This window comes from Echeneis naucrates, chromosome 5, assembly GCF_900963305.1.
Source record: "Echeneis naucrates chromosome 5, fEcheNa1.1, whole genome shotgun sequence".
NCBI classification, from domain to species: domain Eukaryota; kingdom Metazoa; phylum Chordata; class Actinopteri; order Carangiformes; family Echeneidae; genus Echeneis; species Echeneis naucrates.
In genome coordinates this window covers 25,890,693-25,910,095 of record NC_042515.1, presented here as the reverse complement: position 1 = coordinate 25,910,095, position 19,403 = coordinate 25,890,693, and the positions used below count along the sequence as shown (strand labels likewise).

The following is a 19,403-nucleotide window of genomic DNA, read 5'->3' as shown; positions in this document are numbered from 1 at the left end:
GAATGGACTCAGATAACAAGAGGAGGAAGTGTGCAACCCGGAGAAGACTCAACATGGATGTGCGATCAGGGGAGGCAGGTGAGGCTCATGAGAAGTAAAAAAGAAATAATAAAATATTGTTAATATTTGTCCATTCGTCTGTGCTTTCAATGCAATTTCGGTGTGATTCCCATAAGTTTTGATCATTTTTATAGTCAAAATCGCTGTAATTCTGTGTTTCCTGTTCAAATACAACGGAGAGACGAGAGATGAGGCAGTGAGCCGTGCCTCACCCCAGATTGTGCAATCCCTCACAAACTGGATTGAGCGCGTGTATTTGGCGCGTGCTTGTTGCCATTCCTCTGTATGTTTCTAAGATATCCAAATCAAATCAAATGAAATCAATCAGATTTATTTGTATAGTGCCAAATCATAACAAAGTTACATCAAGAGCAGGTCTAGACCAAACTCTTTATACATTTATTTAAAGAGACCCAACAGATCCCCCGATGAGCAAGCACTTGGCAACAGTGGCAAGGAAAAACTTCCTTTAAGAGGCAGAAACCTCGAACAGAACCAGGCTCAGGGGGGGCAGCCATCTGCCTCGACCGGTTGGGTTGAGAGTGGGAGAGAGAGAGTGAGATAGGCATTTGGGAGGGGGGGCGTAGGCAGGAACATGTTGCAGCATGAAGTTCATGGAGTTGAGCTGTAGTACAGAATTCATGAATATCCATATATAATCATATAATCATGAGACACGTTTATTATATGTCTTAATTTCCATAGTGTTCAGCAATGTATTTCTAGTATGTGTGTAATATTTAAGTTAATTGATGTAACATGACCCCACAAGAAAAAGGCAGCCAGTACTGCTGCCTCAAGGAAGGGGAGTGATAGTGAGCCTACAGTTCAAGTTTACTCTTGCAAAAATTCAAAGAACATCAATGTAACAACTGCACTGGATTTTCATCCTGAACATGAAGGATTTGGTTTCCACATTAAGGAATTGCGGGATAATGTATAATAAGCTTGTGATTACTGACAAATTAACAACCCTCAGGTTTTATCTTAAAGCTTTTAAAAACAACAGGAATAGTTCCGTTTAGGACAAAAATGGGTTTGAATTCAAACTGGTTGTGTTGTCACATTTTTTTTGTCAGAATCTGAAATCTGTTTTTTGCACACCACTCTTTACCTTTGTTTGTATTTAATGTTTATGTACTGTGATATTGCAAGAGCAAATATGCTCCCTCTGAGTCGCAATAAATTTAACTGCCAAATGCAGCCCTACTTGTGGGTAAGGATTTCTGATATGAAAAATAACTAGCAGTCAGTATAAAATCAGCCAACTGAATTGTGAATTTAAGCTATACTATTAGCATTATGTTTGGAAATTTGACTTGCGAGTCAGTGCGTCCCCAACCACAAACCTCACCGCAAGTCGCTGCTGGTGATGATATTGGTATTGATTGGTAGTGGTAGGTAAAGAAATATGTCGCATATCCTGGTTTAGGCCAGGTACTTACACCTTACACTCTCGAAGGGGATTGTTAACGCTCAGCAGATGAACCGCATTTGCATAATGCATTGCCTATATGCCTGTAACTGTAATGGACGCTGTAGGAGAGAGTCTCACGTCGTGGGAGAAAAAAAAAAACACTTGAAGTATGTTTAGAGCTATAAATGAACTGTCTTCTGTTGATTCTTTCTTCTTCTTGCCACTTCTCTAAATAACTTAATGACTTTAATGCTTTTTCGAGAGGCACATTACATAGGCTAAGACAGTTTTGTCCTGTATTGTGGTCAATGGTAGAATATAGGGTAATCGAACACCCTTTCACGGGGAAACTTTGCATTTACATCCAGTCCGGGATCTGCGGTGGCTCTGCGTGTGCGCAATTCATGTGCAGTCTGCAATCTCCTTTATGCACTGACTGCATTTGGAGGAGGCCACTGTGAGTTTGAGCGCTGTGTGGGCTTTGGGACGGGGGTCATAGCAGCACCCACTACTGCTGCTCTTTGACAACTGCAGAGTGATGTGGGCTTTCATGTCAGTGTCCACCAGAAAAGTCTCCATTAACACCTGAAAAAGTTACTAGATTTGTCGGTAGTCGATATTTTGACAAAAATGTCACTAAAGGGGTACTATAAAGTCGCTAAATCTAGCAACAAGGTGATTAAGTTGGCAACACTGAAAGCGCTCAGAGGCAGGAGAGGAGGGATGGGGTGGATCAAACCATTTTCGAAGCGGGGGGAGAAGCGGGTGCTGATGTATTTTTGTTGTTAAAATATAACGTTCAAATAATATACTGTATATGGTTTTGACATTTCTTCAAAACATGGACATGCGGTATAAAAAATCTCTTGAATTTTAGAGGTGCTGGTGCACCCCCAAAAACGGTCTAGAAACGCCTATGGTTTCAAGCACTGTAAAGGTCTTGTCATGCGTCTCCGAGGCCCACCAGCAGTACAGTGTTAAGCGAACAGCGCCCGAAAGCTGTTAGCAAGTTTTTCACGGAGGTTGCCATACTTTTATTAGGTGCTGCATAATTTAAAAGTAACCCAGAAGCCAGTCTGTTTTTCGGCGTTTGCGTCTCACGAACCATTCGAATTTGACTGAATGGGCGCCATATTTAACATCCAGTTATTCATCACGATTAACACAGTCAACGTAGCGGTAGCTGAGGCTGCCACCGGAAGTGTTACAGCTCGCCGCCATTGGCGCGAATTAAGCTTGTTGTCACTTTGTTTATCGTTCGCTAATAGCTCCAGCGTACAGCTGAAGCCACCAACATAGGGGTTGTAATAGTACTGCTAAGATTTTGATGGTTAGCATACACCCATGTTTATGACCCAGTAGGCGCTTTATGCACGCTTGTGTCATCACTACGTAATTAATAACGCAGTCGCCCAGTCAACAAGACAAGACATCCTGTGCTACCAAACACATTTTTCAAAATTGCTTATCGCTGTTGACAATTTAATACACGACTGAACGTCCTTCACTGGATAAAACAGATCTGTGGAAACCAAGATTCGTCGTCGTTCATTTTCCCGAGCTCGCTGTATAGAACAGGTAAACAACTACGGGCAACTCGCTTGACTGCCGCTTGTACAGCTAATGCTAATGTTACATAAATTCGCAATTGTTTGCGTTTTTTTTCTCTGGTTGATTTGCAAAATCAACTTAATATAATTCATGATTGATATTCTTACCGAAAATACCTAGCCCTCTGAATGAAAGTGAACTTTGCCACTGTTAACTGCATTGTTTTCTACGAATATTTAAGTGTTGTATAACCTATCTGATGCAAAAATGCCGACGAACTAAGCTCACCACATCTTTTGCGTGTAACACTCTTTTATGACTTTGTGGCTGCCCGGAGCATTGCTATATTTAGCTGTCACGGTCACTTCGTAAAGAATGGTAACCGTGAAGACACACTTTATTCGTTGATTAGTAAGACTTTACGTGCGTTAACATTCGACTGTTTCTGAATTAATATTTGTCCATAAAATACTGCGACCGATTATGAGACACTGAAAAGCGCGTGACAGTTTATTCTTCTACCTTGTAAAGCTTTTCCTATTCAGGGATATAGCGACTTCAGTATTGATATAGAAATACGAGTATCATTATCAGAAGCCTCTCTTTTTTGCCATCATGTGGTAGCTTTTGTCAATTTAATTTTGCACCTTAAATTTCATGTGGGTTTTTGTTTCCAAAACATGTTTTCTCAGTTTTCTTGTCTGCAGTCTCGAATGGAGCCATCAGACCAGTCAGGACCAAACTTAAACTCACAGGATGTTAATCCTGTGTTTCTGCAGCAGCTCAGAGAGCTGGACATCCCAGAAGAGGCAGCAAAACAGGTGGGCTAGTACACACATGGTATGGAGCTTATTTAAGCATTAGGATTACATTAACATCCAATTGTAATAATGATAGATGGAGATATTGACAATTCTGAAAACCCAAATTGGCAGGAAATATTACTGAGATGCCTGGAGGACAATTAATGCCTAATCTTAACTGAATTTGGATGCTGTCCATTACTCGGTCACCAACACTGCCTATAATAGAACTATCTCTCCATGGAATGTGCTGTGAATGCTCCCATTGCTAACCTCTGTTGATGTCAACATTCATGCCAAAAATTTAAATTCACTAATGCAAAGTGTACATTGTTACCTTATATTATCCTCAAATCGATTTTGATGCAAAACTATTGCAACTTTAGAATTTAATGATGAATGTCCTCAACAACTGTAATCAACTGTAATATGGTCCTTGCTCCTTTTAGACTAGAACTCTTTCTAACTGAGGCTGTAACTGCAAGTTTGATACTCTGGCAGTGTCAAATCAGGTCGTTGCTGAGCTCAAAGATTTTATTGTTAGCAGTATGAAACTGCTAAAAAAAATGTATTAAATAAATGTATCACCTAGTTTAACTTAAGCCATCCAAATGTATTTCAATGTAATAATTCCTTGTTCATTTTTTTTATTTGTTTGTTTCTTATGACATCAGGCACTCCTGCATACTCAGAACGTTTCTGCTGAGGAGGCTGCAATGTACTACTTCAACAAGCTGGAGAATGAGGTGCCCATAAGCTAGCCTTAGTCCCCACAGGTACACATTGGTACATTAGACCTTGTGGAGTTTGCCCAAAACCATATCTCAGTCTCTCTTTTTGTACACTGACCTACAGGAGGAAGGAGATGATGACCTAATGTTCAAAATGGTATTTGTGGTGAATATGGACCTTGCCATGGGTATTGGAAAGGTAGGTCCATTGGTGCAGATATATCATGTTCAAGTATGTGATGTATCTTACAGGAAGTACGCTGTTGAGAAAAAGAAGGGAACACTTCACTGTCACAGTGTAACAGCAAGTTAGTTATATTTCAGAGATAGCATTTTGTTAATGGTTTGACAATGGCTTCAATTCACAATTTTTGCATGATTTGAGTTTTACATGAGAAATTATAGTGTGCATCAGTAAAGAATTTCAACTTGAATTATTGGATAAAAAATCTGATGTGGGATTTATGTCTGCCTTAATTTTTTTGGAATTTTATTTTACAACCACTCAGCAGTGGTTTGCTGTTCAACTCAAAGAAACTTAAATAACTTGTGAGTTGTTCATGTTTTTCAGCTCTGATGAATTTGCATTTAATTACCCCTTACCCCTTTCTCTAGTTTTATACTAATGTGGAGCTGCTATGTCTACCATTATTTCATAAAACCTGTCATTAATTTGCATGAGTGGCGCTTTTCCAGGTTTTTTAGTTGGTGCGCTTTCTATGGGCTTTGCTTCAAGTAGAAATGGACAGTGGTCTTGTCAGTTGCTCTCTGCCCTGTTCCATTGCAGATGCCAAGCTTAGGTTGAATTTCCAAATCCATTATTTTTAATGTAGCTATGTCTTTCAGGTTCTGGTTGTTACTTTAATTTGAGCTTGGTCAGAAACAGCACATTTTCAGTAGTATAGAACACTTTGCCAAATTGCTGTTTAGTTATGATAGATCCGTTCTGTGTGTTGGTGCAGGTGGCAGCCCAGGTTGGCCATGCTGCTGTGGGTTTGTATCAGGCTTTACAGGAGAAGAACAGCTGGAGGGAGATGGCCTGGAAGTGGGACCACAGTGGGTATGTTAGTCTTATTAATTATAGTCTTATTATAGTCTAATTAATAATGCAATTAACTTACACTTAATAGTTAACAAGTCCTGAAAGGCATTAGAGGTAGGAATGAACTCTACAATGTAGCTATCGAAAATGTTATATAAAAAAAAAAACTGACTGACTTAAATATCTTGAATAATCTAAGAATAATCTTGAAAAACTTTAACATGGCTTTCCAAGTAAATGTTTTGATATAAATTCACAGAGCGCATTATTGGGAATATAATAACCACTCTTAGTTCCCTGGGCCCTCATTCAGCCTCAGTTTTTTGTGGAAAGGATTTGATGAGATGTTGGAAACATGTTGGTCATCATTTCAGTTTATTCTTCATCTGCAAAGCTGTGCTACAAATCCCTAATTTTACATCCCAAAGGTATTATATTGTATTTTGATATGGGAACTGGTGAGGACACTGAGGACAATTCATTGCCATGTCTGTTAAACTTGTTTGAGGCAGATTTTGCCTTAAGACACCCATTATGCTGAAAGCATTTGAAGGTGAGTCAATTGCGGCCTAAACGGGTTGTATATACTCCTTAAAAGAATGACTGCTATTCAGGGCCCGAAGTGTTCTCCACACTATTGCACCGTGACCAGTAATACTGACCAGTAACATTTGTACTTTTTTAAACGATCGTGTATAAATGTTCTTGGGACAACAGTATCTTGATAGTGTCATGGATTCGTGGCGATGATGCCAAATTCTGCTACTAATTGAATTTTCTTTGCTTTTGTGTCATTCTGAATAAAAACTGGTAACCAAAAATCACACCAAGGTCAAAGTCACTGAGGTCACATTTTAACCCCATTCTAAACTAGAACGATGACTACTACTGCCATATTTGGCAGTATTTACCTTCACAAGTAGATGTGCAGGTGATGTTAATTGTGTGTTTGTTTTGCTGTTTTTTTTTTTTTTTTTTTTTTTTTTTTTTGGTGTGTGTGTTTTCACTTGTTTTGTGTTTTGCCATCATAGTTTTGTGGAATAATTATGTCTCAATAATAATGAAAAAAACATTGGTTTTGAAACAGAGCCAAGAAGGTTGTAGTCCAGGGTACCAATGTGGCTCATCTACTGGAGCTGCAGGCCCTGGCAATGAGCCTAAGCTTGCCCACTTACCTGGTTCATGATGCTGGGCTTACCCAGGTAAGGGACACATGACATTTCCAAAATTGCACCAGTAATCATATGATATTGTTTGACTACTAATAGTGATATAATGACTTTAAATCAGAGATCGCCAAATCCGGTCTTGGAGAGCTACTGTCCTGCATGTTTTAGATGTTTCCTGCTCAAACACACCTGTTTCAAATGAGTGGCTCCTGATCAGTCTTCAGCAGAGCTTGATGGTGAGCTGATCATTTGAGTCAGGTGTGCAGGAAACATCTAAAATGCAGGACAGTAGCTCTCCAGGACCGGATTTGGAGACCTCTGCTATAAATGTATGTTTGACTGCCAGTCACTACCCTGGTGTGAACACACTTGAGAATATGCACTAAACTGATCCCTATGGTATTTGGTAGGTGGAGGCTGGGTCCCGCACTGTCTTGGCCATCATGGGTGAGGAGGAGATTGTAAACAATGTTACTGGAAGTCTGAAGTTGCTGTGAGGGGTTCAAATCAGAGGGAGAGCCCTGCAGTGTAACAAAGCAACCAACAGAGGGCAGAAATATCCCATCATCAGGGAAATTGTTGCAAGCAAGAGTGAAACAACCTTTAGAAGAGACATAAAGAATAAGGGGAAATAAAACATGTCCCAGCACTAGAAAATGAACACTCTCAGCCATTTTTTACCCTTTAATTTAATGTGTGAGCTGCGGTGTTGGTAATTGACAACAGAAGAAAGACCAGTGAGTCACAAAACAAGTTGAAAGTAGTTAAAATTTACTTTTCTGGTAACCTTTAACTTTTCTAAAAAGACATCTTAGCTTAGAGTCTTTTTTTCTTATTGATTTTTGTTTTAGACTCATCTAATTGTGCAGTTTCAGATTGGTCCAAATCACAGTTTTGATAGTAAACCAAAATTAAAGTTCTGCTAATTCAAGGCACCATGACTGATGCCTATTGTAACTGAATTATACCCACAGCAGATGTCATATTTGCCCGTTCTATTCACTCCTCCTTTCATGAAGGTTAACCTGTATATGAATGACACGTGAATACAGATTTTTCACATTTAAATAATTTTATGTCTATAAGCACCAATTAATTGAACGAGTGCTATCCAATATAGTATATAACTTATCTTATTAAAATATGACAATTTTGTATACATTTGCATGTTTAAGCCAGTAACAATTATCTGTGATATCTGTGCTAAAAGTATACACAACTATTCTATTATTATATACATTATTTTATGTTAAAGAAAATATCTTACATCATGATTTTAGGTTTCTTTTCATCTTTTATGCACTCAGATATAGTGATGGATATGTTAGAATAATAAATATGATGTACGTGCAGGTTGAGATGATGCAATTTACTATTTACTATTGTCGATGTGTACAGTCATGCACAGTAATCTTACTACGCAAAGAATATTTTGTGCGTCTTGCTCTCAGTAACAAATATTTGTGGGCATGAGCTGCCACTCAATTAAAATCTAGTCGAAGTTGTTTTTTTTTTTTTTTTTGGGTGGGTGGGGGGGGGGGGGGGTTACAACTCGTGGCAGTTCCATGCATGCAATATGGAATGTGTATTTGACCGTTGGAATCACAAAATTGTCCTCGATACCTCTCGTGTCTTATTATGTTTGCGAGTGTTTCGGACCGAATCAATTAAAATGCCTCCACATCAAATAACAAGCTGCTTCTGTGTTGTTTTCAGGTAATTACGCTCTAGTACCGGCGGTGAGAGCAGTGTGGGGGAGGGTCAAATACGGCCATGTTGCAGAGTAGGATGGCTTTGTGAGACATGGCTACTCTAGTCTTGGTGGAAAACGTAATTCAACCTTTAACTTCATCAAGGTTTTTGGGAAATTTACTCTGGTCGTTCTATCAAGAAGGGTTAGGACTGCCAACGCTTCAGGAAGATGTGTCAATTCACATGTATATGCCTTTGTTAGTTTTAAATTCACCGATTAAATTCGTTCGCAGTTTATAAAATTCTCATTAGAATTCAATTTTGACACATTGCTGAGTATGGTCATTATTTTGCTACTTGTCGCGATGAAACGGCAGTTTAGTTTACTGCAGGCCTAATGAATCTCAGTCATAGGCCTTTCAGCTGGAATGAAAATTGTAGCATCTATCTCACGACTCGTCAGACCTCTGCAACAAATGACGTTAGCATTTATCACCACAGATAATCCAATCCAAACCCTCCTTCCAGGTCTCATGACACGACAAGAAACCAATTGCGTCATTGTTACTACTGTATATAAATGTTACAATCCTCTTTAAAAAATATTAGTTGTTGCTATTTAGCAAAATTAACCTATTAATTTCTGATTCAGTACCTCATTGTTTGTAGTATTCCGTTAAAGCAGTCTCTCCTCAAAAAAGCAAGGGCGAAGTCTCGTCTCTATGAAGGTGAACGCGATCACACTAGTTGTGCTATTATTTCGACAGTTTCTTCACTTCGGAATTTTTATTTATTTATTGTTGTTGATGCACTGGACCGTTGCTCCTGACGGCCCTCTTATGTCTGTCACTATCTCTGTCAGTAAATATGGGAAGAGTCTGATTTAGGCAGCAGGAAAAGAAGTAGGAGGGTTAAGTAATGCGAAAGGTGTAAGGAGCTCTGGTGAATTTTCCTGTCCAACCCTGACTAGACCACTAGATGCTACAAGAGCGTCACCTCATTGTCCATTAATCTGACATACCGATAGGTGGGGCTGACCCAAAGGGCTAATCCTGCCTTTGGTGTCCCTGGAATTGGGCGCCCCTGAGACGCCAACGCTTGCTACTTTACATTCGTGTTACAGCTCCTCCACCAGTAAATACAAGGTGAAGGTAACCCTTTAATACATACAAAATACAATTCCTCTAACGGATTAAAATGATCTCCATGGCATTTGAATTTAATCTCCGAAGCCTTAGAAGTATAAATCCTCGGCTGGGTGTCAAGTCCCGAATCCAGCTCTCTTTAGCTCTTCTTCTTGTTAGCCAACGTTACTCGCTCATGATAATGAACTAAATTTTCACACCCCTCTGCAAGGTAATAACTGGCCCGAGCTACGTAATTCACGTGAATAGAAAGGATCTGTGCTGCGCTTCACCAATGGCTTCAATGTATAGCCCGTGTATAACAAGACTGACACCTTGTTGTCAAATCATTGGCGATAGGAGGGACTTCGCAGGAAGGGCCGCCCAAGGAGAGAACCCGTGCTCAGCCGCCAGGGAAGCCCCGTAGTTTGGTTGTGTGTCAGTTTCACTGGAACCCGCGATGCCGGTGAGGAGGGGGATGGGCGCCTGTGCGAATGTAAGGACCTGAGACAGAATCAGAGCCCTGTGTGACATAGACCAGCATATAACCCAGTATAAACAGCGACTGTAAACATACAACACACCAAATAAATGGATTAATCTACCGAGGACCTGTAATAGCAACTCAATGGATACACTGAATCCTAACAGGGCAGGGAATTTAACTTTTTGCCTATGCGTTGGAGACACATAAATAAGTTTGTTTCCTACCCTTGGAGAGGAAGCTACTTTTAAGGGCAAAGGATACAGGAAACTCCGAGGCCGAGATACAGGCCTACTGTGGATTTCATGTTGGGATACTCTGACCTCCTACTGTACATGAATTTGCCTCGTTTGTACAAGTTTGGAATGCCTCTTTAGGTGAGTACCTAAAATCTGTAATGTTTATTAATGTTATCCACGATGTAAACAGGCTCAATGTACATTGCAGGCACAAATTAACCGTGTTATAAGTTAACCAACATAGCCTCATAGCTAACCACATAGCTTCCATCCAGGTTTACTTGATCAGATTGGTTGCCCCTCAATCTTTCTACTTTTAAGTTGGTTGCTTGGATGACTGAAACGTTCCCGTGGTGATGGTCTGCTTTTCTGCTGGCTGTATAAAGACTGATCTTTCTCGATTTCGATCATGTCGTCGTGTTGTTCTTCATGACAAGCTCGTTATTCTGGGAATCCTCCACATTACTTTATTAGCTTTACAGCAATCATAGCATGACTTGAAGCAACAATGGTGCCAACAGCGCTTCATGCCGCTTTCAAGTTTTCAAGAGCTTTTAGTATTGCAACGTTTCGGCTGTGGGGATGTTTGATGGTGGTGGTGGTGGTGGTGGGGGGGGGGGGGGGTTCTTCATTTCCCCCTATTTTTAATAAGAGAAATTAGCAGTCAATCTTGACAACTGCTATCACGTTGTACTGTTAATTAGAGAATCGGTTTTTGCACCAAACTGACAAAGACACGTATAACTGGCGTTTTAAGCATTAATAAATAAATCTTTGTTCAGCAAGTTTCATTGTTTGTTACTGTAGAGGCTTAACATACCCTCAAATGCAATGGATAAATCGAAATCAGTAGCATATAATGGGAGCTTTATATGTGTGTTATGTTGTATTGCTATTATTAGGTAAAATCTAACTTTAATGCAGGTGTAATGGATCTATTGGGGTCCAAGTGTAAATTTAGACGGCGTTTGGTAATGCCAAACTTATTTTGTCAAAATAAAGAATTCGTTGGATTACACTTTTGCGAGCGGTATATTAAAAATTAAAATTGCGTCTTGTGAGCAAAACTGTTTGATGTAATCATAGTACTCAAAGAAAATTTTGAAATTTGATCATTATTGGAGATTCGTGCTAGCAAGGCAGCCAGCTGCTGGTTAACGTTAGCAGACAAGCCACAGGCAACAAATGCTAAACTAGCCATTTAGCTAACTTTTTGGATGTTTTCCAACTGATTGTGTCCTAGGTTCGAACTTGGAACCATAACCAACGTTAGGTCATACACGTTGTGTACACAAACGAAAACTCGTTTACAAAGCAGTAAGCTGTGTGTGTATTAAATTATTAATTTTCTAAACAAAATATGGTGTCTGCATCATCGTTTGCTCCAGCGCGTTAATGCATTTTGTTAGGCTCTAATTTAACTTAGTCTAGTCGTGTAAACTGCGCTGATCTGTTGTATTTCCTCCGTTTGTGCTTGTTGTTTTCTTGGTCGAAGGAATTTAACAATCAGAAAACTAGATCTGTTGGGTAGTGACTTGCTGTTCTTCACCTCCCCCATCTACCAACCCCCAACCTCGGTGGCGGTTAAGAGATATGGGTGGTATTTTGAAGGGGAGTTCTTGTTTCCTTTTTTAGCCTCCATTTTTTTTTAAACCGACGTGCGAGCAAGTGTTAGAACCATTGTTTATCTGCAATGTAGAAATAGCAAGTTTAGTTAGGAGTTAGGGACATCGTAGCAGTTATATTTTAAACACCATTGTGCAGTAGTGTATAATTTTTGTCATTTGGTCTTGATTTTGGGAATGTATTATCCACCCCCGACTTAAGAGATCAAAATTTAAAGACTTAAATATCTTAGTGTGGTTGAAGTTTTTGGCACAGGAGGCCTAAGAACAAATGACCTTGCAATCACCCCTTTTAACTGTAGTACTGACAAAGTGCACACAGACAAAATTGGCCCTCATCTTATTGTGACATGTTTTTGTAAGGTTTTTAATTTCTTTGAACCTCATATGGTTGAGTACAATGGTTGCTCTAACAGTGCTCACTGTGTTCAACTCAGCTGCACCATGAATACTGGAGTGGTTGAAGGCAGAAGCAATGGGCACAGAATATATATATATATATATATATATATATATATATATATATATATATATATATATACCTATATATATATACCTATATATATATATATACCTATACAGCATAGCTTGTATGGTGCAAATATATGTGCCATACAAGCTATGTTTGGGGATAAATGCTTTTATCTACATGTGTTGCTTGAAGTACTGTGCTCACTAACCAAGTATATATCTGATAGTGAATCAGATTTCCCTAAAAATTAATTTACCTAATCTACTTGCATTTAGAAAATGAATGTGGTGCTTCAAGAGTAACCTCCCCAACCTTGTGTATAAAGATTCAGTCAGTGCCAAGTATTTTGATTTTTTTGTTTTGAAGTGCATTATAAGATAGATAACAGTGTAGTGAGTCTTATTTTCGCTGCATGTGAACTGCGTATGCATTCTTTGCACGTCTTTTACATCCTATAATGGCCTGTGTGGACAGAGTCTTACCAACATGTCTTCTCAGAACCATTCAAAACACGAGAGCCTTCTGCACTACCCTTGACCTGACCCTTCTTGTTATCTTGAAGAAAAAAAAACAGTGATCTGTAACAAGGAAAAATACTTGTATACAGCCAAGGAAAAATGAAATGCGCATATGGAACACAGTCAACACAATGGTGTACCTTCTAAACTCAAAAGGCCATCCTGGGAAAGCTAAGAATGCACTCTGACTGCCTTTTGTTATTCTGGTGTAAACTGATGAGCCATATGGGCTTTCAAGCAATGAGTGAAATACACGTGTAAGTGGCATTTAAGCAATTGGTGAAAGTGAGCAATCTTAAAAAAAAAAAACAAAACAAAAAAAAAACTGTACTGCTTGTTTGTCTGTCTGCAAGATGAAGATAATTTTTCTCATACTGCCACCTGAAACTTCTGAGAATCAAGGATTGAGTTTGACATGCAACAATAGCCTTGCAGATTGTTCTGTTTATTAAGGAGATAGTCTGTGTCATTAATATACAGAGTGACATAAGCCAGAAAATTTGACTATTGGACAACAGATTTTTGAAAACATGATGAGAATGGACGAGCACTTTTTCAATGAATCTGGACTATGTTTTAAATGGAATTTCAAAGTGAGTTTTTTATGTACATGCACTGAAAAGAGTTAAGTAGGACATTGGTTAATTTGCAAAACAACAGGATTGAGATACAGAAAACCGTGTATTTTTTGTGTCTCATTTGCATGGGAAGACACGTCATTACACTGAGGGTAGGTGTAGCTATTGAAATGTTAAAAGCTTCATGTGTGTTATGCCAAGCCAGTATTGCTAATCTACACCTGTATGGATGTAGAAAGAGCAAATTAACTCAAATGAGGAGCAAATGTGTTTAGCAAAAGCTTCTGAATTGCCATTTGACCTCAGTTTATTTTTAGTGATGAAATGGCTCATGACAAATTTGCATATTTATTAACAATATTTATATACAAGATAGCATTTAAGAAACAAACATGTTATTTTTATGGGTTTTTTGTTGCTGTTTTGGTTGTTCACTTTTAATTAATATCATGTAGATAAGAGACTAACAGACTTGAGGTAACCTCTACCTTTCTATTTTATTTCTGGAACAGATCAGACATCACCAACCTATGTACCTTCCCCTATCTGTAGCTTCTCATAAGCAGCTGCTGTGTGTTGTGTGCCTACTGTCTTGCACAATGGGGTTAAAAACAAGTCGCTCTGACGCCTGCTTCATTGGAGTATTCTTATTGGTGTATGAGTTCTGGAGTTGCTCCAATGGGGCGCAGTATTTTCTTGGCACAGGGGGAGTGGTGTTGCAGTGGGCTGTGCTGGGTAATTCTGTTTTGTGCTGAGAAGCAATGCTTCTTGGGAGAATAATGGAGGAGGAGGAGGCTGGGGAAAAAACAAGGCCAAAAGGGGGTGAGGCAGGCAATCTATCTAATAATCTTTCTCTCCCTCTCTCTGCTTCCTCTTGTTTTATCGCACCCTAATATTTTCTTCTTTATTTCATTTTCTGTTGGTCATGCTGCCTCTCCTGCTTTTTTGTGATATGTTATGTGTGTAGCACAATGGACTCTCAGCAATATCTAGAGTTTGTTTCTGTCTCCATCTGAATTACAGGTAGCCATTTTAAGCCTCACCACATTAGCCCTCCTCTTTCTTGATTTTCACATCCTTTACCATTTTTTTTTCTTTTGTATGAGGCCAAAAAAGGAAAAGTAAATTATCAATTTTAAAGATATTTAGGTAATTTGGGATTGCAAAATCTAAAGCAAATCATATTTCAATTATGTTTGCCTTGAGGGTGTTTTCAGGTAGGGAGAGAGCACAAACAAGGAGCAGAACAGAGGGAAAAACCAAGGGCAGCAGGGTTAAAGAGGGAGGAGGGCGAGGTATAAATATCCGGCCTTTCCCTCAGTATTCTCTCAAGTAGCATAACTTTTCAAGTACCTTGAGCAAACGGTTCCTGTTGGGAGGAACGTGAGGAGGGAGTTTTGGTTCCTTTAATATAAAATGGAGTCCATGGACATTTACTTGTTTTAAAACTTTCTGAACTAAGATTATGTTTCTAACTTATGATTGGTACTTGTTAATTCATAACCGAATTTTCCACCACTGGCGTTAGAAATGCTTTTTCTATAATTTAGCCTCTTTCCTTGAGACATTTTAGGCTTATAGCATTGAATTAATTAAATTAATCTTAATTGGTGAGGGAGGGCCAGTTCCAATGACTCCATGACTTTCAAATCTCAATGCTTTTTAATTGAGTGACACCTTGTCATTTTTCATTCGTGAGTTTCATATACCGTGTTCTGCTGCAAAGTTGTCCTGAGATGGAGCCAAGGCAATCCTTTTGTCCCTGAATAGGATGGCCAGAAGAGGAAATAGAAATGTCATGCAGTAAGATCACTTGGAAATCATGAGCCACATTTAGTGATAGGTGTGACTTAAGAGGGGATACTGCAACAACGATGACAAATTGTCCCCTTTTTAAAGTTTATGAATTGCTGCTTTCTTGGTTTGGCATACATGAAAGGTGTTAATTTATTTTCTACAATTCATAGAAGCATAGCCTCCTTTCACTTAGACCTTTAAGGTTTACGGGCAACAGAAACAGCTTTAAAAGAAGATGCCAACCCCAAACGGCAGCACTATTTTGCAGTATCTCTAATTTAGTGGGTCTTGAACAGACAGAGGATGGCTTGTTTGCCCTCAAACAGATGATTGATTTTGTGTCATGCTGGCCCTGCTGTCAACTGCTCTCTCCCCCACTTCTCATAAAGAACTAACCTGGCCTTTGTTCTCCATTGCGTGTGGCTCTCATTGCTTATTTGGTGCGAACAACTTATTATTGTGTCAATGGTGGACCATACTTCTGTAATTGAAACAAAAGTTTTATCCGGTAACAATATAAATCTGCAGGCCCTCTGAAATATAATGCACATTTTTTTTCCTGCAATGCCATTTGTTTACATAATTTCCACAAATCATTTGTTTTGACTGACATATCCAACCCTTGAATACCAACTTTTTTCTTTTTTTATTGTGAGCAGTTTCTTACAAAGTTTATTGTACCTTTTGAGCACATCTCCATTATTTTTTTAGCTGTTTTAGGCTGTTCTTGTGCTTTGTAACTGTGTCTAAAAATTGGTTTGGATCTGAATATTACTTTTTTTTTTTTGGGGGGGGGGGTGCTTTTTCCTGCTTGGGATCGCCACAGTAAGTCAGCTGTATGACTTACATGATTGATTTGGCTGCTTTTTATGCCAGATGCCCCTCCTAAACCCATGGGAAACCCATAAGCCTACTACTGGTTTTGCGTTGTGGCTGCATGCAAAGCACGTGCTCTACCACTGAGCTACGTGCCTGGGTGCATCTTAATATTACTAATTGCTTTTAGTGTTGTCCAGAGAGTTCTAGGGTGTCAGGACACGTTTTAAATTAGGTTGTGAAAATGCTGTCATAATAGGACTGTGTCTTCACAATGCAGATGTTTGCACTTCTTATTTGTAATTCTGTCTGTTGCCTATTTTTACTTGTTCATTATGCTCAAACTGTTATGTCGCTGTGAAAGTAGAAGTTATGAATCAAACTGTAATGTTCAAATTATATAACTTATTCGTCATGAATATACCTACGTTGCCTTTATACTGCCCATGCTGATGTATGTAAAATAGGATCTACAACAAGCTTTGCCTTCTCCCTTGCCACATATCCAATTAACAGAAAGTCCTATTGAGTTCCTTGTTCTTCATATTCAGTTTCCTTTTGCTGTAGCTCAGAGTGTAGGTCGACCTGCGTAGTGCTAAGGAACGGCAAATATATTCATATCCTGCCTTGTGCAGTAAGTAAGCATGCATGCGGGGGCAGACTGAGGGGGCTGTTGCAGTCTCACTGAACTGGATGTGTTATGGAGGTTTAGAAAAGCATAGGTGCATACTGTGTGAGCTATTCAAACGAAAAATTTTTATATCTCGCACTAGAAGTCTATTTGAACCTTTTGTGGAATAGACCAATTTGCCATGTTAGGCAGTCATAGACACCTTTAATTGGACCAGGTTGATTGATACTGTATTCATATGGCCAATTTAGGGCTTCATTACAAGGCACACATGCAAGTGATTTTAAAAAACCTTTTTTTAATTAAAATAGCATGCATTTTTGAGAGGAAAATACAAGGAGGAAGGCAGCAGTAAGGTTGTGCTTATCACTATAATGACTTGCTTATAAATGGAGTGAAATTATTAGAATGTTGAAACAATCAGTTTAATCAATTCAAAGTGAAAATATTTGAATTGCCTTTGTTTTGTTTTGTTTTTTGTTTTTTTTTTTAGCATTGTAGGTCAGATGCTGTATTCTTCATTGATTATTGCCTCCTATTGAATCTTAAAACAGTATTTTGACCATGCAACATTATGATCTGTTCAGAGTTTAGTTTAGGAAAAGAAATGATTAGGACCCCCTTCCCCTTCCCCTTCCACTACTGACCCTCAGTGTTTCACACTGATTCACACTCAGGTCAAATGACTCTGTGGTAGACAGGTATTTATCGGCGTGGGCCCAGCTGCCATTGGTATAAAACAAAACCCATGCAAAGACTCAGGTATGCTATTTTTCACCAATTTTCTGTCATTTATAGCACTAAAAACACTACTCGCCTGCCCAGCGAAGTGGTGAAACACAGTGGCCACGCTGCCACCAAACCTGCAACAGTTACCGTGTTTATATGGTCTTTAGTAGTATTGGGTTTTTGAAGTACCCCGTTTTTGTGTTTGTGCATGTAAACACCATATCCTGAATTCAGAAACCGGGTTATGCTCTTTTGCCGCCTTTGCCACCTGGAGTACTCCGATAGAAGCCAGGATACTGCAGCATGTATACACTGTATCCCAGTTTCAGGGGGCTGCACAATGTCTGCGCAGGCGCCGCCAGACGCGCCAGATATAAAAACATGGCGGCAACGAATACCTAGCAACGTAGATGATATATTCAATATCTGTTGTTGCTCTCGCCTCCCATTGCTGCAGATGAAGTGGATGAGCCAAAGCTGTAATGCTGCATGAGTACTGAACAAGGCTAAGCCCACTAGAAGCCACAGAGGTCACATTTTTATTTTATTTTACGGTTCCCGCTCAATCTTTTGAGCAGCAACAGCAAACAGAAGATGAAACACGCCTGCACGGATAAGATGCAGTGATCAGAAAACTAGTTACTGATATTCATCATGTATGCAGGAATATGAATAACCGGGTTTCTCTGTGTTCCATGTAAACGTCATATCCCAGTTATGCTCAAAGCCAGGATAAGCCTCAAAACCAGGATACTAAAGACCATGTAAACACAATAAGTGAGTTAAACCCCAAAATAAGTAAAAAAAAAAAAAAAAACATAACAAAATAATACAGGCATTAACTGATATTTGCCCATGCATAAACTAAGATGCTGACAGTAGTTCTAAACAGGGGAAGGGAACTGACACAGTAGCCAAACTCTCCTCTGCTTGCGCCTGCTCTGTAACTCCATGGGATGATCCCTATAGCTGCGTGTTTGTCCTCCATCTGAAGATGGCTGGTCAGTATAAAATACATTTATTTATTTATTTTTTTTAAATGGCTGGTTCCCCAGATAGATATAAAGATATAAAATCTTATACCTAATTATTTTGTACCAAAGGTTTTCCTCAATTTCCAGCTTTTCTACAAAGTGGATGTCACTTTAGCAAAGATATTAGAGTGGTAATGATTTCATGATAATGTTAACAAGAAAATCGCAAATGACATTTATTAAAGTCTTTCAGCTGACTGTGTGGAGATGTGGTGCCCTAGTGTGTAGATAAAATTCCTCTCACCAAACTCTCAATCTTAATATCCAGATTTCCAGTCAGGTCAAAAAAAAAAAAAACTGTTACAGAATAACTAACATCCCTTCTCCCTCCCTGTCTCTCCCCTGACTTAAAAGTCTTGCTTTTCTTATGAAATGAGGTCAGAAAGTAACCTGTAGTATCATGGCACCAAAGACAAACTGTCGGACCAGTGCTGGGCTGTTGCCTCGGTGCTCAGTGAAAGAGGCAGAAATTTGAACATGAGAGGAAAACTGGATTTTTGTGGAAGCTGGAGTGCCAGTTTTGGGAGCACTCCAGTGTACAACATTTCAGCACATTGTATATTATTTGTGTGAACACAAGTAATATAGAAATAATATACATCAGACTCAATCTCTCATTGCTGGCATTATTTCATCATTGTTGATGACACAAACACATTGGATTTTTGACTCCGGGAAAGGGACTACTGTCTGATACCGAAATAGAGTAATTGACAATAACAGTGCCATATTATGAATTCCTTACTGAGGAACTCATATTTAACACACATTGACACACATTATGCTTCAAAAAGAAGTGGCAATAATACCAACCACTGAGCATGGGGCTGCAATTCAGCAAATGGACAGTGCAGTCATCTTTGGGTAGTACTGTACTGTATGTACCAAGAG

At 39.1% G+C, this 19,403-nt stretch overlaps 2 protein-coding genes across 7 annotated transcripts in view; both read left to right on the top strand.

Annotated features, from left to right (window-relative positions):
* Window positions 1-47: 47 nt before the first annotated feature.
* On the top strand, window positions 48-8,289 carry LOC115044267 (probable peptidyl-tRNA hydrolase 2). Of its 3 annotated transcripts, none has more exons than XM_029503235.1 (7): window positions 48-78; window positions 3,721-3,849; window positions 4,506-4,577; window positions 4,687-4,761; window positions 5,525-5,622; window positions 6,692-6,806; window positions 7,184-8,289. In XM_029503235.1, exons 1-7 carry the CDS (start codon window positions 58-60, stop codon window positions 7,268-7,270), a joined length of 597 nt encoding a protein of 198 aa, XP_029359095.1. In that variant the 5' UTR covers window positions 48-57; the 3' UTR covers window positions 7,271-8,289. The 3 variants fall into 3 exon arrangements, with proteins under 3 accessions (XP_029359095.1, XP_029359098.1, XP_029359097.1); XM_029503238.1 differs by lacking the exon at window positions 48-78 and adding an exon at window positions 2,408-3,055 and having other exon boundaries at window positions 3,736-3,849; XM_029503237.1 differs by lacking the exon at window positions 48-78 and adding an exon at window positions 2,409-3,055.
* A 1,747-nt stretch (window positions 8,290-10,036) lies between these two features.
* Window positions 10,037-19,403, top strand: part of setd5 (SET domain containing 5) — a 33,377-nt gene continuing 24,010 nt past the window's right edge. For all 4 annotated transcript variants that reach the window (XM_029501699.1, XM_029501697.1, XM_029501701.1 and 1 more), the window contains exon 1: window positions 10,037-10,450. The gene's annotated coding sequence lies outside the window, so the exon portion shown is untranslated. The remainder of the gene's footprint in view (window positions 10,451-19,403) is intronic.

Coding starts and splice junctions, on each gene's coding strand:
- LOC115044267 (XM_029503235.1), top strand. CDS start 58: ATGTGCGATCAGGGGAGGCAG. Junction 3,850..4,505: donor CAGAAGAGGCAGCAAAACAG/GTGGGCTAGTAC, acceptor TTATGACATCAG/GCACTCCTGCATACTCAGAA. Junction 4,578..4,686: donor TCAACAAGCTGGAGAATGAG/GTGCCCATAAGC, acceptor ACTGACCTACAG/GAGGAAGGAGATGATGACCT.